This window comes from Camelus ferus, chromosome 11 (genome assembly GCF_009834535.1).
Source record: "Camelus ferus isolate YT-003-E chromosome 11, BCGSAC_Cfer_1.0, whole genome shotgun sequence".
In the NCBI taxonomy this organism is placed as follows: Eukaryota; Metazoa; Chordata; class Mammalia; order Artiodactyla; family Camelidae; genus Camelus; species Camelus ferus.
The window spans coordinates 55,125,830-55,145,522 of NC_045706.1; the positions used below are offsets into that span (position 1 = coordinate 55,125,830).

Below are 19,693 nucleotides of genomic sequence, written 5' to 3' on the forward strand. Positions count from 1 at the left end.
CATATAGGAGACTTACCATAGACTGTCAGTGGATTTCTCAGAAGAAACTTTGCAGGCCAGGAGAGAGTGGGGTGATATAGTCGAAGTGCTAAAAGGAAAAAAAGATGAATATATTTTGAGACTGTAATGTATACCATGGTGACTATGGTTAATATTATGGTATTGTATATTTGAATTTTCTGAGAGTAAATCTTAAGTATTCTCCCTACACACACACACACACACACACACACACACACACACACACACACACACAGAGTTAGTTATGTGAGCTGATGGATACGTTAATTATCTTGATCTTGGTAAACACTCACAAATATGTATATCAAATCACCACATTTTATACTTTAAATAATACAATTATATTTGCTATTTATCGCTCAGTAAATTTGGAAAATACTTTCTTAAAAAGATAAGACATAACAAATATTGGCAAGGACACGGAGAAGAGGGAACCTGTATACTGTTGGTGGAAATGTAAATTGGTACAGACATAGGGAAACCAATACAGAGCTTCTTTCAAAAATTAGAGATGCTACCATATGACCCAGCAATCCTGCTTCTGTGTGTATCTGGAAAAGACATCTGCACTCCCATGTTCACTGCAGCATTATTCACAGTAGCCAAGATATAGGAACAATCTAAACGAATCTAAATGTCTTTCAACAGATGACTGGATAAATAAAATGTGATTACGTAAACATACAACATGGAATATTAATCAGAAGTAAAAAGGAAGTCCTGCTATTTACAGCAACATGGATGAACCTGGAGGGTATTAGTCTAAGTGAAAGAAACCAGAGAAACATATATACTACATGGTATCATATATGTAGAACCAAAAAAGAAAAAAGAAGTTGAACTCATAACTCAGAGAGAGTAGAGTAGTTGTTGCCAGGGACTGGGAGCTAGGGAGGAGGGAGAAATGGGGAGAGACTGATGAGAGGCTACAAATTTTTAGTTATAAGATGAATAAATTCTGCTGATCTAACATACAGCATGGTGACTAATTTATAACATTGTTGTATAATTGAAAAGTTTGCTAAGAGAATAGATATTAAGCATTATCACCAAAACCAAAACAAAAACAGGTAACTATGTGAGGGGGTGGCTGTAAATTAACCTGATTGTGAGAATCCTCTCGCAATGCATATGTATAGCAAACCATCACATTGTGCATTTTAAATATATTCCAACTGTATTTGTCAATTACACCTCAATAAAGCTGGATTAAAAAAAGAAAATGTGGTATATACATACAATGTAAGATTATTCAGCTTTAAAAAAAGGTAACCCTTCCATTTACAACAATATGGATGAAACTGTAGGACATTAAGCTAAGTGAAATAAACCAGACACATACTTAATACTTCATAATCTCATTTTTTATAAGGCATCTGTAACAAACTCCTGGAACCAGAGAGTACAATGGTGGTTACCAGGGGCTGAACAGAGGAGGGAAAACGGAGGTGTCCGTCGAAGGGTACGGAGTCTCAGTTGCACAAGTCAGTAAGTTCTGGAGATCTACTGTATAGCACATGACCTATAGTTAGCAAATTTTAATACAATAGAATATTGTTAAGAAGGTAGATCTTACGTTACATACTTTTATTGTAAAAATGTCATAAAAAGATAAAGCAGAAGGAAACTTTGGAGATGAATGGTTAAGTTTATGGCCTTGACCGTGGTGATGGTTTCACAAGTGTATACTTATCTCCAAGCTCAGTTGTTTACATTAAATATATACAGCTTTTGGTATGTTAGTCATACTTTGATAAAAAAAAAAAAAGCTTTAAGAAAAAGATCTCTTAGTCTCACTGAGGAGAATGGGAAAGAACATGAGAACACAAGTCACAAAAGCACAAAAGAAAACAGAACAGAGTGACTGAAAATGTGGGCGCATGGCCACCCTGGGCTAGAATTGCTGGGGACTCTCACAGAATGGGATAAGGAATGGATACATAAAGTATGCAATTCAGTGAAATTTACTTCAAAGAAAGAGGGAATGGATCAATGTCAAAGCAGTTGTTGGTTTTAGAATTAGCAGACAGATTCCTCGAGGAGTCAGGCTGGTCAGGATCCCATCATGCTGTCCACCCATTCCCACTTCTCTTCCCAGTCATTCAACACACAGCTACGGTGTGCTGGCTCAGTCAAAACTCAGGCCAGAGTCTGGAGTGGGTTGTAATTTTATTGTCTAGGCCACGACTAGAGACCAGAAATTCTCCAGTAAAGCTTAGAAGTTATAGGAAAGTATCAAGCCAGAAATATAGAAGAATCAAGGTCCAAATACCAGAGAGAGTAAGTGAGAACAACAAAACTGTGGCAAGAATTGAAGTCAGGGTCACGGGCCAAGGGCTTGGGGCCAGGAAACAAGAGCAAACAAGTCAATCAGGCTGAAGTGGGGCGTCTAGAACGAGTGTCAGGAGAACCCCCTGTTGTCTGAAGCACCCCTCATGGTCTGGCAGTGATCCGACATGTACTGGGCTGTTGGGCTACACCCCTGGGACTACAAGGCGTGGAGTTGCCCAGCCTTGAGACCACAGAGCCCGGAGACAGTGACAGAGACATCAGAGGTTTATTGGATAAGGGGTCTTGCACGTCCAAAGCAGAAAGGTCCTGGAGGGACACCCCACCATGTACGGCAGGCAGGACAGGGCAGCAGTCTTTGCTACTCAAGGGAGACGGAGGCTACCTTTATAGGCGGGATTGAAGTCAGGTTGGCGCCTCAGTTACCAGGGAAACCAGCGGCTGGGGCAGGGGGCAAACATGCAGGCAGTTAACTAATTAAGCCCTATAATTAGAAGGGTTGGAGAATCATGTGAGTGAAGCAAAGACTGGTTGAGCAGGGGATGTAAGAGCCATCTTGAAGGGCCGGACCATACACTCCACCCCTACATACCCTGAACGACCCATACAACCTTGGTCCACCCCTCTTCTGAGATATCCCTAGGGTCTGGTGTGTAGAGGTGCCTTGCAACCAAATACCACAAAGGTCATGCGAACAGCAGCCGCTGAAGAGTATCAAGAGTCCAAGAGGTGGGCAAACTTTGAAGCCAGGTGCTTATCATGTCAATGTTTCATGGAAGTCCGGAAGAGGAGGATGACCAGGGCAGCACGCCGCAGACCCAGCAGTCAAACTCGTTTCACAGTGGGGCCACCATTGTCACCCAGTCCATGAACAGATTCCCGCTGCTCAGACTAGCGATGAAGTGCAAGATGTTTAACAACAGGCACTAGACAGAGGAGATCATGACCGTGAAGCAAAATATAAGCAGTGATAGCGTTCTGAGGTAACACCACCCCTGCCTGGGGTTTGTCCTAGCCTGCAGCCCCATCCCACCTGTCCACCTTTAATCCCCACAGCCAGTGTCCAGTACCGGCCAGGGACGGTAACAGCAGACCCCAGGATTAGTATAATGGTGCCTTTCTCCAGTAAGGGGTCCGGCTTAATTACCTATATCGTCTTAGGTGGGGCTGGGTAGAAGACAGGTGAAATTTATAAGTCCATTTCTAACTCCCAGGGGGGGCAGCAAACCCAAACCATCCGGTACTTACTTGCCAGTCCCAGGGCTATTTATAATATGTTCCCTTGAAGGGAGAGCCTGTGGCAAGGGCCAAAGTGAGCTACTGTCCTGACTTGTCATTGGCAACGGTCCTTTGATGGTCAACAGTTGAAGCTGGATGGTGCTGACTAATTGCCTCTGGGTTAACATGGCGTAGGCACTGGGACAATTGCTTCTGGGAGGCTTCACTATAGTTCGCAGGGCTTGAGTGAGCCTCCTGGTCCACCTGTTGAGAGAGTGGGTTTCCTGTCTCAATTGTTTAAATAGTCCATTCATCCATTCAATTAGCCTGACAGCAGTGGGGTCGTTAAGGCAGGTGGAAGTGCTGGTGGATAGCATTTTTATCAGCTCGTTCTTAAACTTCACAGCCGGTAAAGTGGATTTTTTTGCGTCGTTCAATCACTCGTGTAGGCCTTTTGTGTTGTCTTCCACCTGTTGTCACACATCACACTGTATCGTTGCTCTGCCCCCTTCCATAACTGGGACCTGAAGCCCAAGGGCACTCTAATTATTCTGCCATTGCCACAAGCCCCATCCAAACCCTTCTGGGTAACTGGCCACGTCCACTTCACCAGCCTGTCCCTGAGTTAAAACCCCTAAAGTCTAGGTCTACAGTAGTTTAGGGAGGGTGGGCCGGGGACGTGCTTGTACTTTGTAGGTAATCCACATCCTCGCGTTTTGTCTGTGTTCCCCAGCCATCCCCATGCGGCCAGATGAGCCATGAGCACGGGGCCACTACTTTTAAACTGGAAAGAGATGCTGAGATTTACAGGGTATCATTAACATAAGGGAAGAGAAAGACATCTCTCGTGGTTGACAGGGCCCCACCTGCTAGTGGACAGCCACCCCGGGGTGACCCCCATGACCTCCCGCACCCCATGGCTATTTCCCCACACCTCGGCACTCACCAGGGTCTCCTCGGCCTCTTGGCTGGCTCACCAGTTGTTGGGCTGCACCCCGCAGGCCTGCAAGCCTTGCAGTTGCCCAGCCTCAAGCCTGAAGAAAGAGCCTGAAGGCAGCAACCACAGCAATCAGTGGTCTGTTGAACAAGGAATCCGACACATTCAAAGCAAGAGGTCCTGGGGCAGCAGGCAGAACATGGCCGCAATCCTCACTACTTGAGGGAGAAGGAGGCTACCATTTATAGGTGGGGGGGGGGGGGGATTGACATCAGGTTGGCTCATCAGTTACCAGGGAAACCAGTGGCTGGGGCAGGGGCTAGTCAGTTACTAATTAAGCCGTATAATTAAGGGGATTGGATAGTCCTGTGAGTGAAGCAGGGACTGGCTGAGCAGGGGATGTGCAGGGAGCAAGAGAACAGCCATCCGGAATGGCCTGACCATACGTGGGCTCACTGAGCTGGGAGTGTCAGCAGTAACGTGCGCACAATCTCAGCAAATTCAGCAGCCTCGTGAGCTGGTAACATCGCAGAGGCTACAGCTCAGCTCCGACAAACGTGCAGCTAATGAAGTCCACCGGGGGCTGCAGGGTGTGCCGAGCCTACAGTACAGCGCCAGTGACTGGCTCCCAAAGAAACTGTGTAGTCATCCTACACCCTGTCTTGGGAAGAGACAGTGGTCCAGGGATGGTCTGCGTGAAAGCCATTGTGATCACCATTTTTAAAATCTGATTCTTCTCACCTGTGTTGGTGTAACAGCAAAGCAAAGGTTATCACTGTAACATGAATGTCTGGGCTGGATCATAAATAGACCTAGACTCTGTTGGAATGTGGAGTCAGACAAAGGAAACACCTTACTCTGGGTTATAATGGGGTCCAAGGGCCTTGTGAGGGATGCATTTGACAGTCTAGGAGGTGGCAGTTAATAGAAGCCAGCTTGCAGGAAGAGATGAAACATAGGGCTCCTTTAATAAAAGTCTCCATAAATAAGGAAAGTTTGTTTAGGCAGCAGGCTAAGCCTTGACAATCAGGCTTTGTGGGGAGAGGAGAGCAAGGGTTCAGTTCAGCCTCCATGCTGGCCCGGATGTCCAGGGGGCACATGAACAGCCTAGAACAGAGAGGGCTGTGGGTTAACCTTGAAAGAGCTCAAGTATTAGGAGCCCAGGTGCTCTACTGTGGGATCCTACTTCAAAAAATTGTAATATGTGAAAAGAAAGGTCTTTCCCTACCAAATGAGGAAACCTGGCATTAGAGATTCTACAACATACAAGGAGGTGCCACAAGGAGAATCAAAAGCCAGGAGCAAGCCAGGACCTCCACTGGGGTGGCCAAAGGAGAGGACTGGAGACATGGGGCTGTGGGTGTAGAGACCTAGGGTAAGCGTTGATGGAAGAGATAAAGTCACAGGGATCCAGAAGCAAGCAGAGGTGACAGCAACAGGAGTAGGGTGGGCCACTACTTCACAGTCACTGGAAGTTAGCGTTTCCTCGGGGACGGTGACAACAGTGTATCAGGGGTCCAAACTGGCCACAAGAGCCATGTAACGGGCAAACACCAGCTAAAAAGGTGGAGAGATTTGGGCAAGGAAGTTAGGGAAGGCCATCCTACAAAGGCAGGTGGGGGGTGCTCCTAGATTTAGAGCAGAAAGCAAAAGAGTGACCCTGCCAGGTGGCAGCTCTCTCAGCTGCCCTGCCCCTGCTCAGATGTGCCAAGGAGCTCTTTCTTCATATCTGGGCAGTGATGTTGAGGTGAAGCGGGACGAGAAGTGGGCAAAGCAGGTGCCGGCTCGTGGAATCTGCAGATGCAGGTTGCTTTTGCAATAACTGAAAGTCCTTGTGCAACTTGCTGGTCTTCTCTGGACCTTGGATTCCTGGACATCTGTAAAATACAGACACTGATCTTACTACTTAATTCACAGGGCTGCAGGGAGGTGCAGATGAGATCATGTACATAGGGTGCCCGACAGACTCTAAGGTGATGTGTGGACAATGTTACGAACGTCGGTGGCAGGTGTCCAGAACCCAGGTAGGGGTGGGACTGCGTGAGTCAACAAGGAAGAAACTGCCCTACTTCTTGAAGAGCGTTCTCAGGAAATCAGAACTCTCTTTCTGGGAGAGGCTCGGGTTGCAGGGCAGGCATAAATAGCCAGCAGTCCCTGCCCGGGAAACTGTAATTTGCCTGGAGTTTCTGGAGCCCCAGAGGAAGCAACCGTGAGTGTCTCTGTCCTTGCCTCTCATTTTGTTTTCCCAGTGTCTGGTGACTATCTCCCTGCCTACACTGGCTGATTTAGCCTGTTGGTGTTGGGGAAGGTGGGATCCATGTAGCTGTTCTGGTCTAGGAGCTGCTGGGGTGGGAGGTGAGGGGCATCGTGGGGTCATAAGGAGCACTCTTCTGCTCCTTCTGCTCAGTGGGAGATTTGTTTTCTGGGCTGTAAGAGGGTGGGTGAGTTGGATACAACACCCAACCAGACCTCGAATGCCGCTGTCTGGAAGCCCCAGTGGAAAATGCAGTTCATCTTCCTCTTGGTTCCTCTCCATCCCTGATTTCTTCAGAAAGAAGGGAAGTAGAGGAGAAACAGACCAGGTGTTCACTCACAGGTCTGGGTTCTAAGCCCATCCTGGTACCAACTGCCTGTGGGACATGGATAAACATGCTTCTTTCTTAGCCTTAAATCGTTACTTAAAAGAAAATACCTTCTGGACTAGGTCACTGATTTTCCAACCACTGATTTTCTTTCTTTCCCAGTAAAATCTTAGGCTGAAAGCTTGTTATAAACCGAACATTGCGTGAGGGGACTGGGGCTCTGCCCACTCCCTCTGCCGCCCCAGTTGAGATGCCTTGTCTGACTCCTTGGTCTGAAAACATGTGAGCTAGCGCTCTCCAAGTCCCCTTCCTGCTCCCATGGGTGGTGGCGCCTTCCGCACCATCTTGGGCTGTTGGGCAGAATGCCTGTTGCTTTTCACTCTTCCCCAGATTTGGGCTCAGGGCCGCAGCACTGAGGCAGCTGCAGACCCGGGGACAATGTCCCGGCCTGGCCCGGGTCCATCAGCACTCATGGCTGAGCTTCTGCTCCAACAAGCACAGCCGCTGCTGGCCGGCCAGCTCGCCTGGGTGTTTCTAGAGACCCCAGGATGCCCGAGGAAGCGGGGGATCCAAAAGGGAAAGCAGCTAGTGCAAAACAGGGGTGGGCCACAGCCCGGAATCGCCGGCAGCTGGAGAAGGAGGCACTTCTCTGGCCGGCAAGCCCCTCCCCTACCAGTCCCTCGGCCTGCCTGGTGACCCCCTCTCCTTTGCACAGGTCCCCCAGGCTCTCTTCTCAGCCTCTGCCACTCCCACGAGCTCTTTCCATGCTCAAAGCTTTACAGTTTCTCTCTGAGACAGAAAAGAAGCCCAGCACTGGGGGTGACCCAGCCCCTGACCCACCCTGATCTCACTTGGTTCCTAAGTTCCTTTCAGATGGGCACTGGATGCTCCATTGGACATCTGCTCTGTCCCACCCCCCAAACCAGCCTTCCCCTGCCGGCTCCCGTCTCACACGTCCCCCTTCCCCCATGAGGCCCCTGTTCCCAGTCCTTTCAGGAGGTCTGGGCAGGACTCTAGGCATCCCAGGGTCGCTCCAGCCGCCAACTTAGTATCTCTGAGAATTTTCACCTGTGTTCTCTCCGGGACTTTCCTCCTGGAGACGGTGTCTAGCCCAGGAATGGCAAGTCACCTGGCCAACATGCAGCCGTGCACCCATCTGGTGCTCAGGACAGACGTCATCAAGCAGTCAGGATTCTGGCTCCTTTTCAGACCAGCACTGCAGGCCACCGGTATTTGTCCATCCAAGGCAGTGAGAAGAAACAAGTTTGCCTTGTCAGACCTAAGCCAACCACCTGAATGGTACATATAGAGAGAAAGAGGTCCAGAGAAGGTGCCCTGCCCAAGGGCACTCAGTGAATCCTTCCTGATGTGGCAGATGGCCTCAGTGAGGAATTCTACATTCTAGCCACAGTGCCCATGGCAGTGCCCAAGGGAAGGGACGAGAAGGGATGTCACCGAGCATCTGAGAATAGCTGGATGCTGCTGTCAACCCATGTCAGTGTTCCCACTGGTTAACACATACACTCCTAGGCCAGAGCTATGCCCACCTTTGTCCCTAAACTGCTTTAAGAGCCCTGCTGCTGTTGGCCCCAGAGGAGGGGAGAGGAGGAAGGGGCAGTGCATCTCCTGACTTCCAGGAGCTGGGCCAAGCCCCAATCCCCATCCTAGGACCAAGAGCATGTCCTCTTTCTTTCTGTTCACCTGCCTAGGACATGCTTCTCCTCCCTCTCTCCGCGCTGATCCTGCTCACACGGCCCCCAGGGTCACTGGGAGCAGAAATGAAGACCTATTCCCAGAGAGCAGCGACCAACGCCTGCACCCTGGTCATGTGTAGCCCCATGGAGAATGGCCTGCCTGGTCGTGATGGACGGGATGGGAGAGAGGGCCCCCGGGGCGAGAAGGGGGATCCAGGTAGAGCTGGGACCGTGGGCTCATCCTGGTGGGAAGGGGTGGGCATTGGAATTGTAACCAACCCAGAAATGCTTGCTGTTCTGCTGTGGAACACTTGGGGATGGTCGTCTCCTTCCCAGGGGGATGGCTTTCCCCCAGGTATTCAGTCCTCTGTGCCCTCCTCACAGCCCGCCTTCTCAGTGAGTCCTTTTCCGATCATCCTATTTAGAAGACACCCTCCCCCCGCCAATACTCTTTATGCTTTATTTTCCCTCGGCAGCACTTATTCTGAAGTTATAGTCTAGTAAATAAATGTCACGCATTTTAATACTTATCTGTTTTATGAAGTTGAGTTTAAGCTCCATGAGGAAGGTGTTTGACTTTCTGTCTGTTTCTTTCATGACCACATCCCAGCATTTAGGACGGGGCCTGATGCCCAGTAGGAGCTCAGGGAAGACTTGCAGAATGAATGACTGATGCCAGGAGAGGAGGGATTTTAGTCCATTTAAGACCAGCCAAGTTGCTGGGCCATAAAGCTTTGTTTCAGATGGCAGTGAAGAACTAGTTCTTTGGGGGGTGCTAGGATGCAAAATGAGGGCTTTGGGAGGCACAGTGCTTGCTGCAAAAAGGGGTGTCCCTTCCCCAACCCCAGTGCTCTCATGGCCCCCGTGGTTTGTGCACCAAGGATGGGCAACCTCTAATGCTCCCTTCTAAGGAGTGGCTTTTTCCCCTTGGCCCATCTGCCGGGGTGGAGCCCAAGAGAGGCTCAGCCTGGGGTCAGGGCGTCTCTGCCTGAGTACAGTGCACTGTGGATCTGGGATGCAGGGCCCATCCACTGTGTTCCCATTTCATTCACAGTGAGGCTTGTAACTAAAAGCAGGACACAGTGCCCAGCACAGAGCCTGTCAGTTACCCATCAAATGCACCAGTCTCCCGCCACTAGCAAATTCTTATCCCTGACCCCTCTTGCCTGGGAGAACGGTTTCCAAAGGTGAAATGTCACCCCTCCTCTCCAATCCTCTCTAAATTCTCTTCAGCCTTGAAATCCCATTTCCTCAGTGTGTGTGTGTGTGTGTGTGTGTGTGTGTGTGTGTGTGTTTGTGCACGCGCGCATGCAGTGTATGTGTACCAGTGGTGAGGGTACTGTGATAGGATGAGAGATATCTCATGAATTGTCTTCCCCACTTGTTACCCAGGCCTCATAATTTAAACCGTTACAAATCCCTTGCAGACCAAGACCTGGTGCAAGCATTTACATCCTGCCCAGTGCTCAGCATACAGTGATGTCCCACAGATAGCTTCTCAGGGAACATGTAAATGAAATAATGAGGAAATGAACAAATAAGTGAATGAACAAGTTCGCAGCACCTGACGGGTGGCATTTCTTTCCTTTTTGCACATGAATGCTTTATTCACAACAGCCAAAAGATGGAAACAACCCAAGGGTCCATCCACTGATGCACAGCTAAATGAAACGTGCTGTGTTCATACAGTAGAACGTTACTCAGCCAGACAAAGGAATAAAGCACTGGGACACGTTGCAAACTGGATGAACCTCAAGAACATCACTCCAAGTTAGAAAAAGTCAGACACGGAAGGTCATATATTGTATGTATTAATAGAAACTATCCAGAATAGGTAATAGAGACAGAAGGCAGCATCGCCTTAGCCAGGGCCTGGGAGGAGGCAGGGAGCGAGTGATTCACAGGCATATGGGGTTTTCTATGGAATATTTTTGAACTAAATAGAGGTGGTAGTTGCACAATGTTGTGATTGTGCTAAATGCCACTGAATTGTATACTTTTAAAAGGTTAATTTTGTATTTTATGAATTTTATCTCAATTAAAAAAAAAGAATAACTAAGCTACAGAATTGAGGGTAAATTTCTTAAATTGATAGCCATGTCTCCTTTTAGTCTTTTGGGAGCAAATCTTGGATAAGTTCAGGCTTAGGCAGCCTGTCTTGAGGTAACATATCTTTTTAAAAATGTTTGATCATTTTTCCAATACAAAAATAATAGGTGATCACTAAAGACAAAAAGAAAATTAAAATTACCTTAACTGTGCCACTTAGAAAGAACAGTCAACATTTCTGTGTATGCCATTCTTGTGGTTTTTCCAGTCTGTATTACATGCGCAGGCATCATTTCTGATATAAACTTTCATTCTGGAAAGGGTAAGGCAAGGAGTCCACGATCAAGGGTAAATGTTGACAGACGGCCCTTGTAGATACTGTGGTCTTGGGGCAGGGGAAGGCGCACAACATGAAAAGACAGACATGGTTTGGATCTGCCTCCATCTCTAGCAAGCCTGTTTCTTCACCTTTAAAGTGAGGATGCAGATGCCCAAACCTGGACCAGCACTCTGGAGGTGGCATGTCTACACCCTACGTACCCTTGAAGGAATGAATGCCAGGGGCCTGACCCTGCAGGCAGCTGGCTTCTCCTGGGCCTGGGGCCGGGTTTACGCTCATTTCTCCTGCTGCTACAGGTTTACCAGGAGCTGTAGGGCGAGTGGGGATGCCCGGACCAGCTGGCCCAGTTGGGCCCAAAGGGGACAATGGCTCTGCTGGAGAACCTGGACCAAAGGGAGACACTGGACTATGTGGTGAGCCACTGGGCGTGGAATGCAGATGTCTGCAGGCGGTGGTGCTGCCGCCGCCAGGACATGCCAGTAGGCATGTGCAGATTCCACTGCAGGAAGAAGAAAGAAGGCCAATCTGGAGGCAGCACGGGGTTGTTTCAGGTTGTTTCAACATCTTTAGGATGTTGCTGCCTGTCTGACTTCTGTTCTTGTCCTCATCTTTTATGCACTCCCACCTTCAAGGAGATTTAGTGTCACTGATTGGACTGGTCCTTTTCCCCAGGGCCTCCAGGACCTCCAGGCCTGCCTGGTCCAGCTGGAAGAGAGGGTCCCTCAGGGAGGCAGGGGAACACCGGACCTCCAGGCATACCAGGCCCCAAAGGAGAGACTGGTCCCAAAGGTAGGTGGTTGGTATGTGGCGGGTCTGGGAGGGAGAAGGTGGTGATGACAGTGACATCTGTGGAGGGGCCTAAAATGAGTGCAGAGGAAAAGGCCAGACTGTCGGCACTGGGCAGGCCTGGCCAGGGCCCCTCAGCCCACATTTCCACACTGACCGTATTTCCCGTCACCCTCCTGGGAAGAAGCCAGGCAGTAAGGACTGTCTCTCCATTTGCTCTCTGACCTGGAGCTGGTGGGTGAAAAGCTCCACTACTGAGGAAATGATACAAGCTGAACGCACTCTCAGGCATGTTCATCCCAATTTGTTCCTTCCTCAGGAGACGTGGGTGCCCCAGGCATGCAGGGCTTCACGGGGACAAGAGGCCCTGCAGGTCTTAAAGGGGAGAGAGGTGCCCCTGGAGAGCATGGAGCCCCTGGAAATGCTGGGGCAGCAGGTGAGTGATGGAAGTGGGGCTGGGTATCAGTTCTTCTGTGTCCACCACCACCACCACCAAGTCAGAGCTAGTGTTACTGGGTGATGTCCAGTGCTAGGCACCAGGAACTGTCCGTATCTAGGGAGAGGGTGGTGTGAGCAGCAGGGATAGTCTCCACGCAGGGAAGGTGGGTTGTTGGGGGATGGGGACAATGTCTAGAGAGGATGCCTGGCTGGGTTGTGGGAACAGAGGGACATATGTGTATGGGGAGGGTGTATTACTGGGCGATAAGACAGTCCTTGAACTGGGAGGGTGAAAATGCTGGAAAGTGTGCATAGAACTCACCCAACTCTTTTTCTCTGATCCCAGGGCCTGCTGGAGCCATGGGTCCACAGGGACCTGCAGGTGCCAGAGGCCCCCCAGGACTGAAGGGGGACAGAGGTGCTCCTGGTGCAAAGGGAGAGAGTGGGCTCCCAGGTGAGAATGCCTCCCCTCGCTCTGGGAGCCCCACTTAGGGTGCAGTTGGGGGGGAGGAGGCCCTCTTCAACTTGGGACAGCCCCTCCTCTCGGATGTCCCCATTCATTCCAGGTGAGGGGTGGACAGGAAAATAGGCTGACAAACCGGAAGGCGAAGTGGGCTCTAATCTGAGCCTCTGTTACTCGCTGGTAGGCAACCTGAGCAATTTTTCCACCTGATCTGTGGGACAAGCGCGCCACTCTTCCCAGTTCACTGGATAACCTTGAGCTTCAAATAACCCAGTGGATGGGAAGCACTTGACGTGTATTCCTCTCCCCTCAAGAAGGAAGTGTTGTCAGAGCCCTTGAATAAGGCGTTAAAATGTCCTCTGGTTCAGGGTCAGTGAGGTGTAGGGACCTGCTCAGCAGACAGTCTGTTCACAGTGGAACCATAGGAAAGCCCGTGGGCAGCAGGGGCCAGCTGTGTCAGCAGATGTGGGCTTCCTAGAGGTCCATCTCAGCTCCTGACCCCCACCCCCAATACTTGCCTGCACCTGAGAATCCTTCCCTTGGGGCCCGGGCTCTGAGCCGATCCCAGGCTGTGCTGGACCAGTCTTCACTCGGCCTCTCTCTCCTGCAGGCATCACTGCTCTGAGGCAGCAGGTGGAGACCTTACAGGGACAGGTCACATACCTCCAGAACGCCTTCTCTCAGTATAAGAAAGGTGAGTTCCTAGAGCCGAACCTGAGCCAGGCACCAAGGGTAGGCCTCACACTGGATCTGGGCCTTGGCTTGGAGCTGGCTGGGCTTGGGTATAGAACTGGACTTAGCTGGGAACATGTTTAGGACTGGACCTGGAACTGGGGCAGGGAGTGGGGCTAGGACAGGGCTGGGAAAGAGCAGGGCAGCCACATGCTCCAGGGGCTGCAAGCAGATGCGAGGGAGAAGGAGGAGGATGCGATCCAGGTCACCAGCTCAGCAGACCTTCATCCTCCTACCCTGGGCAGGTCCCTTTGATAGACAAAGGGACACCCAAACCAGGATGCGTTTCTTCCCTCTGTGGGTCCAGGTGTATAGCCCAAGGCAGCGGAGAATCCTGACACTGTCCTGAGAGCAGGGACTGGCATTCCACTCTTGGGGTTCAAGACTAGTGGGGGCCGGATCTTGGTGTAGACACCAAGTATCTCCCCCTAAAGATGCCCCTGGGTCTGGCAGGGCAGGCTGCCTCCGATTTCCAGCCAGCCCTGGGCTCTTCCTGCACTCCACTGTGTGTTTAACGCAGAGATTCTTCCCTAGACCTGGAATCCTAAGGAGTCAGAGGTTTCCAGGAGCACATGTCTGAGTGCCCTGGGCCTCTGGGACTCCACCTCGGTCCTCAACTGTCCCTCCTCCTTCTCTGCTCTCCCTGACACCAGCTTTGAGTCCACATCATTCATCAAACCTCACTGACCCAAAAAAAGGAGTTTTCTGAAGGAACAGAGAACAAAGGGGCCTGATGGGGTGAGACGTAGCGTTGGCTCCTAAGTGCTCAAGCCGACTGAGTACCTAAGTAGGAAGGACGAGAGTCTCAAGCGTCTGCTACGTACTCCTCCTTCCATAAACATAGTTGCATACATAGGCACTTGCTCATATACACACTGATGCAAACAAAGGAGAACCTGGGCATATGCACCTGCCACACGTGTGTGTACTTAAATACCATCGCTCACTCCACACCATCTGCATACATGAGCACACGCACATGTACGTACACACAAATACACACACCCATCCAGACGGACCGTAAGTCCACCCGTGTACCTTCAGATGGGTACACGGACATATTCATACATGCACATGCATACCCACCCAGCTGCACGGGACATAAACCCAACCGTGGCATGTGAACTTGCACTGACCTTGTCCAGGGCTGCTCTGGGTGCCATCCTGACCCCATGAGAATCTGGCCTCCAAGTCCAGAGGAGAAGGGCAGTGGGTCAGGGTGCAGCCTGGGCTCCTAATCAGTCCACTGAGTCCTTTTGGGAGCCCTGGGCATGAGCCTGGAGGCAGAGGGATGGGGATGGGATGGAATAAAAAGAGATGCTTGACATGCCATACAGGTGATGCTTCTATAAAGTGTATCCCCACTTTAGAAATGAGGAATGGGAAACCCTGAAAAGGGAAGTGACTTTCCCCTGCCCACTGGGACTGTCTTTGCCAGGGTGGGGCTGAGCACGTGGCCTTCTGACTCCCATACAGGGCTCTCTCCAGCGCCGATTCCACCCCTGCCCCTACTCCCACTCACACCTCTCAGATGCCTTCATCCCCTGCCCCGCAGTCCAGGAGGCTGGCTGGCCGGGACGTCACCCACAAGCACATCAAGAGGCCAACACTGAGCTGCTCCTGGTGTGGAGACCAGCACACCGCTGTGCTCAGATGTCCCACCCGCTCCTCTCCTCTTCCCTCACCCCTTCACGCAGCACAGAGCCCTCTCTGACAACCCCAGGTGCCCAGCCATCATGCAGGGGTGGGAGCGAGCCCCCTGCATGGTGTTTTCCATACTCTCTGGCACTGCCCCAGCTGCACGGTGTCATTTCCCTGCTCAGAGTCATTCCAGTTCTACACAGTCACTGAAAAACTGATTCTGGCATACAACATGGGGTGAACTAGAAAGTTCCCGTCTAAGCACTGGTGTCACATCAAACAAGGTTTGATCTTAACTCGACTTTCGACAGTTGCGGGACTTTGGGCCTCTTACATAACCTCCCTGAGTTCCGGTGTCCTCATCTGTATCTCGAGACCACAGCACAGCTCACAAGGTGTAACATGGAGCTGGGGCTGCTCCTCAACCAAGTGCCTCGCTTTCGTCCTGTCTGGTGCCCCAATACCTGGGTGGGAGGCTGGCGGGGGCGGGGCATCACAGGACGAGGGGCTCCCGTCAGAGCTCGGAGGTCTAGCTGCTGCCGCAACCCTAACCTGAATCTCCTCTTCTAGCGGAGCTCTTCCCCAATGGCCAAAGTGTCGGGGAGAAGATCTTCAAGACGGGAGGCTTTGAAAAAACGTTTCAGGATGCACAGCAGGTGTGCACACAGGCCGGGGGACAGATGGCATCCCCACGCTCTGCGGCCGAGAACGAGGCCTTAAGCCAGCTGGTCACCGCTCAGAACAAGGCCGCTTTCCTGAGCATGACCGACAGCAAGACAGAGGGCAAGTTCACCTACCCAACGGGGGAGCCCCTGGTCTATTCCAACTGGGCCCCAGGGGAGCCCAACAACAACGGCGGCGCCGAGAACTGCGTGGAGATCTTTCCCAACGGCAAGTGGAACGACAAGGCGTGCGGGGAGCGGCGCCTGGTGGTCTGCGAGTTCTGAGCCCGGGGAGGGCCGGGCAGGGCCCAGCGCTGTGTGCTGCCGACGTCCCAATAAAAAGGTGACCCTCTGCTGGCCAGGGCTTCTCCACTCAGCCATGGGAGGAGGCCAGAAGGTAGCGCTTCTAGGGAGCACATCCCTCAGAATAAAATACGAAACTGGCTTCACACCAGGAAGATCTAGCAGAGGAAGGAGGGGCCAGCACGCTTTCCTAGGTGCGAGGGATAAAACTGGGTCTCCCCGTCACAAAATTCAGGGTCGCCTTCTCCGCCCCATCCTCCTCCAACTATCAGCACCATTCGATCCAGCTGATCATCGTCTCCTCTTTCACTTTTCCTCTCCTTGGTTTCCAGGACAACCACTCTCCCTTGCTATTTTCTGATCCTTCTGGCTGCCCGGTGTCAGTCTCTTTTGTGCATCCTTCCTTTTCTGGACTACTGTACAGTGGAGCACTGCAGACTCAACTCTCCTATCCCTTCTCTCCTTACACTCACTCCACGCGTGAGTTCATTCTGTCCTACGGCTTCACATTCCTTCTACTGCTGGTCCCCTGTGTAGATCCCCATTCAGTACCTCTCCCTGAACCCCAGACTCCTCTGGCCAGTGCAAACTGTAGCCCCGGGGCTCGGAGGTCTCAGTGGCTGCCTCTGGCTTCCAGCCCTGAGCCTAGGAAGCTGCACAGTAGAGAGGGACAACCTGGCAGGAAGACAGCTGCCCCTCTGGCCAGATTGAGTGGCCTGACACCCAGGAGAGTCCCCCTCACCTTTGACTGCCCAGCATCGCTCTCTGTCCATGTCGGTGTGACTGCCCTTGGCTCGTGGGAGGGAGTGCCATCTGCGTAATTCTAATCCCTTCTGAAATCTCAGGCACAGCAGTGTCCAGCCGTGTCCAGATTCAGCCCCAAACCTCCTCCTGCTTGGCAGTTCCAGGGATATTCTCCCCTTACTCTGCCTCAGAGATAATCTAGTCGAATCCTCCTCATTTTACAGACATGGAAACCAAGATGCAGAGAGGAGGGGAACTTGCAAAGGTAGTGTCGGTGTTACTGCTTACTCATGAAAAAAGGTCATCTGACTCCAACGCTGATATTTTGGCCCATAAATTTTCAGGCCAAAGGCCTCTATATAGTTGATTCTACCGACACACTACTGCAAAAATGCTTTAAATGGCACTTGTGCCTTAAGAAGTTGGAATGGGTTTGCGGGCGGCGGCTGGAGGCCGGGTTTCCTGCTAGGGGGTCGCGGGAGGCGTTCGAGGGGGGCTCAGGCTCCAAAAGTTGGGAGGAGCCGGGAGAAAGGCTTCACAGAGGGGCAACCTTGAGGCCACGGCACCGGGGCTCCAGTCCCCGAGGTGCTGACTCAGGGATCGGCCCCTCAAATATCCAGAGCTGTGGATTTGTTTCCTTATTACAACTACTGGAGGCCAGCTGGCTCACAGAAAATAAAATGGTGAAAACCCAACTTCAAAATACAAAAAAAAAAAAAAAAAAAAGAAAAGAAATTGCAAGTGATGCCTGGATGAACCACAGGCTCATGGGAGGGGGCAACGAATACCCCTCCCCTAGGCAGGAAACCAACCACGCTTTCCTCTGTCCCCAGGGACCAGGAGGACTGACCTCTCTGGCCCTTTCCGAACGGGGCCCCCAAGGCCCTACCTCTCCTCCCAGCACTCTTGCAGGACATTTCATATATACAACAGCACATCTGAAAACAAAAGCCACACCTCTCAACAGCAGCAGCTCAGCCCCCGGCTAAGACCTTTCTCCTGTTACTGGAAAAAAACCCAGTTCCTGACAGCTCCTGAAATATAAGCAGTTACACAATAATGAGCAAACAGTTTCCCGGTACAATGGCCATGCGTGGGCACCCTTATCAAGGGAGCTTAGAAAGGCATGTTTTCATTGCAAGTAAGAAAAACAACTGGATTTAGTTAAGCCAAAGGGAAAGCATTTCCTAAGGACAGAGAATCTGAATTGACACAAGAAGGACTGGGCTGGGGGTGGGGGAGCCCACAGGCAACGTTGTGCCACCTCCCTAACTTCTGCCCCTCTCTGCCCATCCTCCCCTCTCTTCCTCCTTTGCTCACCAACTTCCTCTGCTGCCAGGTCTCTCGACAAGCATAGGGAATCATGTGTCACAGAGATCAGAAACACTTGCTTAATACCAATGCAAAACTATGTGGAGATGCATCTCCCTGCCTCGGATGCCCACCCCTGGTCCAATCAACTAAACCTGGGGGCAGGTGGGACCATGCAGTACAATATGGCTGCTGGGATCCATGCGAGGTCATGGTGGTCATGGTGGTCTGGGCAGATGCTCTAAAAGTGATCACTACTCATCCCAATATGTAAGCCAAGCCTATTTCTTGATGAGAAGGGAGGACAGAGTGGCAGAACCATGTGACTCTGTAAGAAGGAAAAAAAAATCTCTTGTGATGTTCAAGGCCAGGAATGCAGAGTCCCCAGAGCCTAGGAAGAAGCTTCATAACAACCTGCACCATTAGCCATGGGGGTCTGGTTTGCTTTCCAGCACAGGGAACAAGCAAGGAGGATCATTTGGAATCTGCAGACAGAGCCCAAGTAAAGCAAGAATTGAGGCAAGTGTTTTAGAAAATGCAGATCCTTCCCCATTCTTGAGCACAGAGATCTCTCCTACACCATCACTCATGGGCAAAAGTCCACACAGATCTTAAGCAACATTAACCCCACCCCAACCATAGTAGCCATGGTCCCTCGTTTAGTAGCCAAGGTGCCCAATGAAGCCAGATCTGTGTGACTGTACATTCTTAAGAGATGTTATGACTGTCACAGTCCCAGGTAACATGGGAACACGCTGGGATCCTTCTATGTCCAGAGGGGGAACAACCACAGCAGTTTCAGAGGGAAGCCCCTGCTTTATAGTGTATTCTCAAGTTGCCTCCTGGTTCTCAACCCTTCTGTCACCAAACACTGAGCAGCCTGTGGGAAGCCCTCTGATGTTTACTTTTCTAGGATCCTGTCTTTGTTCTGAATTCCCCTGATATAAAACACTGACATCTGAGTCGCTTCAGTTCAGAGGATTCTCAATCATACTTACCATTCAGATGTCCTTAACTGAAGTTTAATGCTGTGCTGGATCTTTTGGGATTACTTATGTTTTATATAGTAGAGCAAAGAAACCAGGTATCTATCAGGAAAAATAAAACATTAATTTATATGCCAAATAGTCATTCAGGCATTGGACACACAGATGGAAACAGCTGGTCATGCCCGCCCACATGCTACAGCCCCACATTTCCTCCCATTAGAGATAAGCTGTAGAACTGTGTCCCAGCAGTGGGCTCGATGGGAAGATTTGGAAAGAGTGGATGGATTATAAAACCTTTGAACCAGGAGACTAGAGGAGTGCCATCTTCTTGTGCAAGTACCAAGATGCTCAGAGACCAGGACACTCATTTTTGTTCAACCTAATTGTCTCTGACTGTTAGGCCTCTGTCTAGCTAATAGCCGGTGTCTTTTGGTGGATTGTATTGTTTTCCACTAATATTTCAATAAGAGAGGCCTCATGAAGGCGGGCATTAC

The 19,693-nt window shown here is 50.8% G+C and overlaps 1 protein-coding gene across 1 annotated transcript; it reads left to right on the forward strand.

Moving 5' to 3' along the window:
- The first annotated feature begins 6,470 nt into the window (after positions 1-6,470).
- SFTPD (surfactant protein D) lies at positions 6,471-16,303 on the forward strand. Its single transcript, XM_006180038.3, has 8 exons — positions 6,471-6,674; positions 8,757-8,958; positions 11,427-11,543; positions 11,803-11,919; positions 12,236-12,352; positions 12,701-12,808; positions 13,428-13,511; positions 15,761-16,303. Exons 2-8 carry the CDS (start codon positions 8,760-8,762, stop codon positions 16,135-16,137), a joined length of 1,119 nt encoding a protein of 372 aa, XP_006180100.1. The 5' UTR covers positions 6,471-6,674; positions 8,757-8,759; the 3' UTR covers positions 16,138-16,303.
- The last annotated feature ends 3,390 nt before the right edge of the window (positions 16,304-19,693 follow it).

Coding starts and splice junctions, on each gene's coding strand:
- SFTPD (XM_006180038.3), top strand. CDS start 8,760: ATGCTTCTCCTCCCTCTCTCCGCGCTGATCCTGCTCACACGGCCCCCA. Junction 11,544..11,802: donor GGGAGACACTGGACTATGTG/GTGAGCCACTGG, acceptor CCTTTTCCCCAG/GGCCTCCAGGACCTCCAGGC. Junction 12,809..13,427: donor GGGAGAGAGTGGGCTCCCAG/GTGAGAATGCCT, acceptor TCTCTCCTGCAG/GCATCACTGCTCTGAGGCAG.